General features: G+C 56.7%; 4 protein-coding genes across 4 annotated transcripts; all 4 read left to right on the top strand.

The window, feature by feature from the left end:
• Nucleotides 1-1,453: 1,453 nt before the first annotated feature.
• Nucleotides 1,454-3,155, top strand: CCMA1212_000571 (uncharacterized protein; the record flags this gene model as incomplete). Its single annotated transcript, XM_073698034.1, has 4 exons — nucleotides 1,454-1,853; nucleotides 1,976-2,114; nucleotides 2,391-2,865; nucleotides 2,893-3,155. Exons 1-4 carry the CDS (start codon nucleotides 1,468-1,470, stop codon nucleotides 3,153-3,155), a joined length of 1,263 nt encoding a protein of 420 aa, XP_073563967.1. The 5' UTR covers nucleotides 1,454-1,467.
• Nucleotides 3,156-5,004: 1,849 nt separating this feature from the next.
• Nucleotides 5,005-5,832, top strand: CCMA1212_000572 (uncharacterized protein; the record flags this gene model as incomplete). Its single annotated transcript, XM_073698035.1, has 2 exons — nucleotides 5,005-5,279; nucleotides 5,532-5,832. Coding segments are annotated over 2 exons (276 nt in total). The 3' UTR covers nucleotides 5,533-5,832.
• A 284-nt stretch (nucleotides 5,833-6,116) lies between these two features.
• CCMA1212_000573 (uncharacterized protein) lies at nucleotides 6,117-6,522 on the top strand (the record flags this gene model as incomplete). Its single annotated transcript, XM_073698036.1, has 2 exons — nucleotides 6,117-6,120; nucleotides 6,143-6,522. 2 exons carry the CDS (start codon nucleotides 6,117-6,119, stop codon nucleotides 6,520-6,522), a joined length of 384 nt encoding a protein of 127 aa, XP_073563969.1.
• A 335-nt stretch (nucleotides 6,523-6,857) lies between these two features.
• CCMA1212_000574 (uncharacterized protein) lies at nucleotides 6,858-7,674 on the top strand (the record flags this gene model as incomplete). The annotated part of the gene is made up of 3 exons (XM_073698037.1): nucleotides 6,858-6,862; nucleotides 6,928-7,404; nucleotides 7,437-7,674. The coding sequence occupies 3 exons, from the start codon at nucleotides 6,858-6,860 to the stop codon at nucleotides 7,672-7,674; spliced, it is 720 nt and encodes a 239-aa protein (XP_073563970.1).
• Nucleotides 7,675-8,831: the final 1,157 nt, after the last annotated feature.

Below are 8,831 nucleotides of genomic sequence, written 5' to 3' on the forward strand. Positions count from 1 at the left end.
AATCTGCAATGTGCAAAGTACAGTTGCAGTAGAGTACCTTCTCGCTCGTACGTATTTCGTACTCGTTGCAGGTGCAGTTGAGGCCGTGTGATGCTATGTGATGCTCTGTCGAGGCAAGGTTGTAGTACGATGCAGTACAATGTGCGAGGTATCGCCGTCGTTGTTGTCTCTTCTCTCGTCCGTCCTCCTCCTTGTGGCCTCAGCTGTCACCACCAATCAACGGCCCGGATCCAGCGCGGGCCAGCTCTCTCAGGCGACGTGACTTGGCCGAGGTACCGGCCCAAGACGTCCATCCTACTGCTTTGCCTTCTCTCCAGGCTCAAAAGGGGCGCCCGTCCGTCTGTGACGCCGTGAAGCTCGCTCCTGTCGCACAGCCGTCCACGGCTTCTGGCATCCCGGATCTCTCTTCTAGCCCCCTTTGGGCTTCTGCTGTTCCTGGTCTTATACATCTCTGTTCCCATCTCGTTGCTGGTTTCTTCAACTTCAGCCTTCGTCGTCTGGTGACTAGTCTTGTTTCCAATACGGGAATATCGCTCTTCTTCTCTCTTCTTCTTCTCTCTTCCTCATTTCCTGTTTTCCTCGCTCTCTCTCTCTCTCGCTGCGGAGTCGGGTGGGTAGCACAACCCCAGTCGGTAGGCCTGGCGACCCTTTGCCCGCCCAAGGCAGGGTGGCCATCTTTGCGCCAATCACAGACATATCAGCACCGCAGCGGCCACTAATCTCAGCCGAATCAAGACCCCTGATCGCTCTCCGTCGCAAGCCCACCCCAAAACAAGAGAAACAGGCATGGGAGATCCCATCGCCCCGTGATTATTCATCCTCCCCATCCCCCCATTTTGCGGGAGCCTCACTTGCTCAGTGGGACTGCTGAAGAGTTCACTAAAAAAGGGCACGCACGACGGCCGTTTTGCCCACTCGGCCTGGACCTCAGAGACTCGCCGCGGCTTTCCGTCCCCTTAGTTCACTTCCCTGCCTGGGCCGTCACCGGGTCACCACAAGACTGGTGCTGCTGCTTCTCGTTCCATCCCTTTGGTTGCGACCCACTGAACCAACCACGGCAAGGCTGCTTGCTCCAAGCCTCAGCCATCTCCTGTCCGGTTTGAATCCCACTGCCAGTTGCTGCCCGTCGAGTGGTGCCGCTGCCAGTATACGGGCACTACCGTTGGCGAGTGAAGTGAGTCTCTGCCAGCTGGAAGCGGGGCGATTTGGGAGCAACCGATCGGCGCAATCCATCGTCGTCAACGCTAGATTTGGAAATCGGGGAAGAGGTTAGGTTTCACCTCAGCCTCATGGCCTGATAGGGGAGGGCCCCGGGACGAGAGAGAAACAAGAACAGAAGAGAATACCCGTCCCGGCTGCTGAACCGTCCGCTCCCGTCTCTAGAGTGACGAGTATATCCCAGGCTAGAGCCGCCGCCGTTTCTTATTCAGACGCTGGAAAATTCCTGTAATAGTACCAGCTCACACTATGCCGCCGCCTAGAGCCACACATGTCTTCGCCTCTGGACTCGGTGCGCCGCCTGTCACCGAGGCATTGGAAAGCCTGGTCCTAACACACCTTGAACAAGCTGCTCTTAGAGTCCAGGAAGCTACTGGCGTTCCTTTCTCTTCCTCAGACCCGTCGCCGCCAGAGTCATGCCCGGCAGCACAACAAGATGTCGCGGCGTTGGTGACGGAGATGGGAGACTACCTAGCCCGGACCGCCATGATATGGTCTTGTCTCATCCAAAGCCTTATACAAGGACCTCATATCGACCTTGTCACGCTTCAAATCCTACAAAAGTCCAAGACAGACACGCGGGTTGCAGATCTGTCTGCGTCCGTTTCAATGGACGTCACTCTGAGCCGTCTTCGGTATGCATCATCTGTCTCCCTTTTACCCTTCTTGACCCTCTTTTTTCGTTCTCTTGTCCTTTTCGTCAGCCTAGAATCTTTCATGCAGATAAGACTAACCATACAATGGTCATGACGTGCAGCAAGATGCGCGATCTGGCGGAGCAGTACTCGCGGGATGTCCAGGCTGTCTGGAGGATTGGAGGCCACAGGAGACCGAGTCTGTCCTGCTCACGGGCGTCTCCTGCGTCACACGACGGCACCCCATCCGTGGCCCCATCCGTGGCATCCCCGGGGACTTTGTCTGAACCTCAGACCGTGCCAGAAGTGCCTGATGCGCTCTCGCACGCACCCAAACGTCGCAAGCAGCTTCCCGATGCTGCCGCTGCGCCCCGTGAACGACTGGCCTCGGCACCACATCCACCATTGCCGCCACTGCCGCTCTTACCGCCGGCTTCGTCGCTCTTATTGCCGCCTCTTCTATCGGACGGCGCCGATTGCGCGGGAGTGGCGCCGACCAACAACGCAGCGCCGAGACAGCCACCTCCTCCCGCAAAGCCACCGTCAAAGGCCGCAGAAAGGAGAGAAACAGCAGCAAAGCCATTGCTGATTTCGACGCCCATGGTGACAATACCAACGGCGGCGGCGGCGGCAGCAGCAGCAGCAGCATCGGCATCGGTAGCGACGTCTGAATCAGCAGCAACGCCGAGAGCGGCAGAATCGCCGATATCCGTAGCAACGCCGGCATCAGACGCAACGCCAACCGCGGCAACCCCGATCGAGCAGGATGACTCGGACGACTACTCTGATGAAAACCAGTTTGCGGGTATCAACATGAAGGCCCTGAAGCAACGAGGCAAAGGAAAATACTACTGCCCCAGGGGCCACCACTGCGACAAGGGCGGGGTCGACAAGCAGGGCAACCTGGTACTCTTCGACCGTAACTCATCTTTTGCGTATGTAGTCATCTTTCCCCATCCAGCGGCGTGGCGACGAGTCGTCCAGCTGTGTCCCGTTCCTTGCCTGTCTCCAGGTTCTCCCTACCCCGTCTGACCACTAGCCCCTGGGGATGAAGGGAAGACGAGGCCAAAGGGAGGGGGGCGAAAAGGGCCCGCCGCCGAGGACACACTGGAAGAGGATGTGCGCCATGTGCTTTCGGCAAGCGGATTTGCTAAAATCTATCATGCAGGCAACATTGTAACAAACATCGCAAGCCTTGGCGGTGTGACGTGCCTGGCTGTCCGAATCCTCCCAAGAAACGCCGATTTGCGCGTCGTGACGGGCTGGAGCGCCACAAGGCCACAGTCAAGCATTACTTCATGACGTGAGTAAGAGAACGGATCTTATTCCTTGCCCCAACTCATCTGGCAAGGCTCATAAACGCCCAACGCATAGACAGGTATGAGTACGATGTCCCAGCACCAGCACCCGCCCTCACTTCCACTTCCATGGAGGGAGTCTGGTGGTAAAGGGAACATCGGCCGAAGAAAGGAGAGAAGAGGGGGGGAAATGAACGTGCAGGGATTTGACGGCGGAACAGTTCACATGTGATGGGCAAGACGATTCGCTGCCGGTCTTCACTTGGGCTTCGGAACGAGGCCAATCCGGCCGATCGGTGTCAGACTGCGTCCCAACAACAACACCAACAAAGGCGACGCTTTCCTGAGGATCAGGCCCGACAGCAAGAGGAAGTCCATAAACAGGCGCCAAATGAGCAATCCGCTAGCCAAAGCGGAGTCACACACGAGTCGGTGAGGCTGGCCAAGATGCCGTCCCCACGCAGCGGCTGTCCCCGAATCCGCGCCTTGTCTAGTCTCGACGCCATCCCACTGGGTGGATCGGGCCATCACTGTCCTTCTCCTGGCATCCGATGTCACGGGTACCCATCCTGTCCCCCTCCCCCCCGTACACGCTAACTTTGTCTGTTGCGCTACCAGAACCTGGTGGCTGGTTTCCTTTGTTTGGCCTGGGAGAGCAGGGAGGGTTAGCTTTCTTTGCTTTTTATGTACTTCTCGTCTTGTGGGTGGCGCTCTTTTCTTGCTCTGTTGGTAACAAGCGACGGGAAACGAAACTCGATCTGAGTGGCTAGAATATACGAGGATATGATGACGACGAATACCGTGTCAGGCAGGCAGACGGAACTATTGGGACTAATAACACACGGGCAAAGGAAAAAGCAAAGACAGGGCAAGATAGCGGGCGTTTGATTTAATTCGAGGGGCGGCACATACCCATGCCATGTTTCCAACATCCCAGAGAGCTGAACTCTGGGATCTGCCATGACTGCTGACTGTGGGTCATCGTTCCGGAAGAAAAGGTTGATTTGATCCCTTGATGATCCGGCATGATATCCTTGCCATCGCTCTTTTTCGGCCTTGGACCTGGAAATGCAGTTGAGGCAGATTTTTCGTCGGACCCGAACTGTGACCCTGCCCGGCCTTTGGGGGGCGTTGGCCAAGGTGTGGTTGAGCTGGCCGGGGTGTTTCCACCGTTTCCAGCGTTGCTTGGCGGGATAATCTCTCGTTCATTGGGCTTCAACGTCCACGGTGCCTGATGGACTGATGTCAGCTTGCCCGCCTCGCTTCTCAATGCTAGCTTCCAAGTAGTAATGCACCTTGTCTGGCTGCACATCTCGACCAGGCTTCTCCTCTGCCCTAAGCCTCATGTGGAGAGAGCATCTTCAGAAGAGGGGGGGAAAAAAGCAAACATCGTGTAATGGATAGAGTGTCCAACCAGGCTGTATGCCATCGTATCCCGACGCGTATCCCGACTCGTGCCCAATCTAGCCATGGAGGCTTCGTTTAACTCCCAAGTCCGCCGGCCTCATTCGTCTTCTCCCGGAGGTAGAGCGCCGAAGGGACGGCTACTGCAGCGCTGTTCCCCCCCTCTTCTTCTCGTCCTTGGGGCCAGAGGTGCGACCAAACTCCAATGTCACCGCAGGCGCCCACATCTGTGTCGAAATCGGCGCCTCTTAATCTAGTTCGGCGGTTGCGAAAATGTGAGCAAGGTCACGCGGTGCTGCACATTGCGCTCTGCATGAATCCTTGGGTTTGGCAACGGATCTTTCCCTTGACCGGTCAATCTAAAAGACGCTGACCGGTGAATGACGCCAGCCCTGTCCAGCAAATGGGAGCAGCAGTGTCCGCCACCAGACGCACATGGTGCATGCGCAATGACAACAGGCCCTGCGAGCCGGGTGGATCTTGTGCGAATGTGCAAGCGCGTGCGTGATGTACAGGTACGGAGACGGCAACTCGAGCCTCTCGATGCTCCATCACAAGCCGAATGCGCTCTGCCCAAGGCCTCAATGCCCGTCGAAGTCGATACTAGGCGGCGGATGGCGTGGGGGGAGCATGGCCGAACTCTCGGAGTTGGCCCACCCCAGTCCTCCACCCCAGAATGTGATGCACGAGACATGGGCTTTTCTGAGGAGCTGAGGGATCCCTAGTAAAGCAAGCGCCCCATGACCAGCTCTGAGTTTCCAAAGTCTGATAGTAGGTCGTACAGAGTGTTCCCTGGCGAAATCAGAATCATCATGACTAGCGGTCTTCAGCATTCCCTCCGAGCTTCAGCTGTCTGAACGAGTGGTCACAGTTTGGGAGCAGACGGGAACCACCGTCGAATCTCCTGTGCTTCTGCCGTTGAGAGCAAGTAAAAGAGAAGCCCCCAGTTTGCCGTTCTGACTGGCTCAACCCGAAGGAATAAGCCAAGATGCGAGAAGAGCGAGTTGACCGAGAGCCCCGTTGTTGCCCTGCTTAACCCGACGCAGCGTATTGGAGACGAAGGATGTGAGACCAGGACATTGGCCGCCATTCTCTTCCAGTGGCATCGGGAGAAAGGGTCGTTCGACCACGAGTGTGAGTATGAGTTTGAGAGGGATCAAAACGGCGGCCGGTCTGGATTAGATAATGCGTCAGAGGACGTGGTGGCTTCCGACTCCAGCTACTGTAGTGGCGTTCTCTCCTTGCCCCAGAGTCTCGACTGTCCAAACGGCCGCTGATTAGTTGCAAATAAACAGCTAATGATTAATCGAAAACAGTACAGCATCACAGCATGCCACCACGGAGCATCGGTCGAAGCCCATCGAGACCAACGACCATGTGAAGAGACAGTATGGAATGGTTCAGCCCGAAGAGGGCTGAGGAGCGACTGGAGAGGAGAGTGGAAGAATCGCAGGAAGAAAGCCAGACAGGCGAGACGGAGAGAGCCCCGGAGAGAGCCTCTTGCTCCACGAGATGACGCCGAGACTCCGAGGCCGGGAGGCAGTTCGATGGCGGTTTGACAATGGGTAAGCCCGCACAGGCAGCCAGACGCTCGCCACGAGGCTCGCCAACCGAACGTACGGGGTCAGCATCAACCATCTGCAGGCGACATGCCACATCCAGAGCGTCGGGACTTTTTGACGAGGAAACATGGCGTCATGATGCAGGTCGAGATCGAAAGGCCGACACTAAGAACTGGAGAAGCACCAGTCAAAGTCGAGGCGAGCGAATTCTCGAGAGCCTGGATGCTTCTTCTCACCACAGGGGCACTCTACTCGAATCGGGATAACCTCAGGTGTAGGGCGCAACTCTTCACTGCGGATCGCGCAGCGAATCCACTCGTGTCGGTCGAAGAAACTCCAGAACAAGTTGTCGCCTCGATATTACCACACCTCCATGCCTGCTCTGAGACGGGTGTCGAAACCTAAGCTGATCGGTTTGGCACACCGCTATCTCGAAGCGTGCTAGCCGGCAGATGGTGCGCGTACGAGCACAGTACTTGTCACCATACGAGTACAATGTCAACTTGGTGAGAGGGTCGTGGCACGTGGTTGCTCAACGGTGCGGGCCTAGAGCGCCGGTGGCAACCCTGGGGAAGCTGAGAGCGAGACCGAGAGAGAGGACCATCGAATCGCACCAGCGTCGTGATGGCTCGTTGCTATCGTCACTTGGTCAGATTCTACCTCTCGAGCATTGCCTTGTACGACTTGGAGGGCATGTTTGACACAGCACAGCGGCCTGCATAAACACGGCTAGTTCAGCCATGAGGTTGTTGGCTCGATGCAGCCGACGACGGCATTTCTGCATTGACGGGCAAAAAAAGAGGGAGCTAGGGACGAGCAGCTCAACACTAGCGAGTGGCGCTCTTTGGCCAGCTTCGCCATGATCGGCTGCAGCTCAGGCACAGCAGCCAACATGACCTCTGCGACAACTGAGGATGGGATGCATGGCCGTGCCAATTTTCCCCTGCTGCTGCTGCTGCTGCTGCTGCTGCTCCTTCTTGCTGATGGTGGAGGGAGGGGCATCGGCTCTGGCGAGCTACATCATGGTCCCACGTCTTGTCGGCCGCGCAGGAAGACAACAGAGGACAGACAGCACACGGTCGCACATACAGTACGAAAACGCCGCCGCCCTCGATCTGCAGCTGCAGCAAGCACATACCTGTTGGTTGATGAATCGCCAGCCGTCTGCCAGGCCAGGCCAGGCCAGGCCATGCCATGCCGGACCATCCCACACCTGCAGTTGCAGGCACACGCACCCGGAGCAAGCCATACCCTGCCGGCCTGCTACACTAATCAGCCGTACCCGCAGTGAGGTGGCGGTACGAATATGCATGCCACAGGTGGAGCTTCAAGGCAAACAAGAGCGAGCGGATAGCGACAGGCCCCTGGAAGAGGGGATGCTGGCACCAAGGACGGGGCCGATGCTTTGCGGCTAGCATTAGGGCGATCGTCGGGGACTGGCAGAAGAGAGAACAGGGAGCGAAAAGAGAGAGAGGAGAGACCGAGGGCGTGGAGGGAAGAGCGGAGGGGCGAGTCGAGAGGCGGCGGAGAGAAGAGAGGAAACATGGAGCTTTGTGAGGCTGGAGTTGGATTGTCTGAGGTGACGCCAGGGCGGTGATGCTCCGTGCTAACAATTTTGGAATTGGTAGCGCGACTGGATGCCTGAGGGATCAACCAAACTCAGCCGCGGCAGGCGACAATCGATAAGAGACAGGAACAGCCAGCAGTCAAACGGAAGGCGTGTTCTTGGGAGGAGAGAGAAGAAGAAAAGCAAACAAAACATTACGACTAGGATTGGTACCCGTTGGGAAGCGAGATGCGTCACGGTTCGGGAAGACGATGAGCAGAACAGGGGTGTCTGCTGCGTAGGCGGAGCGAAATAGACGCCGATATCAACTGCAGAGTCTGTCCTCCATGGATGTCAGTCAGTACGGCAGATATAAGGCACATAACATGTGCCGTTCGTACATGTATGGAAAGGCACCGGATGCAGAGGTAGATGGGATCCAGCGCCAGGGCCTATAGCAGAGCGTCGTGGCCGCTGTCATGGTACCTTACAGAGCATTGCCGTTGGCGCGCTGGAATGTACTATACCTTCCAGGTAGGTAGTCCCTATAACTTATACCGGGCGCCTGGCTACCTACCTATAGTAGGTACGATAGAGGCATCAAACGCCATGAGCCTTCAGCTGCCTCCCAGTCAAGAAACCGATACTGACGTCGACCGGTCTTCAATTGCTCACCGACCTCACATGACAAGACTTTTGAATCTGACGCCTACTCCGATTTCCAAGGATAGCTTTACGTCCTTTGCCGGAGTGTAATACAGCTTGCTGCCCACTTACACCCAAGGCGGAAATAATCACCCACCTATCTGGCACCTCCCTAGTAATTACTACATAGGTAGGTAGCGTCTGGTGCTGACCTGGTACTTGGTAGGCTACTACATGTAGGTAGCACAGCTTCATTGCACGAGTCCACCGGAATGGCAGTACATCCAAGTTACACAAGGTACCTTGGGCAATGCCATTGACAATGGCTGAATCCCCCCTTCTTTCATTTCCTCTCCTCTTCTTCCTCTCTTATTTTCTCTCTCCCACCTCCATACCAAGCAACTTCCCGCCCTCACTTCTTCGGCGCCGCGGCCGATGCTCGTGTTTTCTCCGTGAGGCTCATCTCTCTCTGCACGTCCGCGTGGATCGCGTTACACAGGCCTAACCGCACCCCCCCCCCCCC

The sequence above is a fragment of the Trichoderma ghanense genome (assembly GCF_004382785.1).
Source record: "Trichoderma ghanense strain CCMA-1212 chromosome Unknown scaffold_0, whole genome shotgun sequence".
Lineage (NCBI taxonomy): Eukaryota > Fungi > Ascomycota > Sordariomycetes > Hypocreales > Hypocreaceae > Trichoderma > Trichoderma ghanense.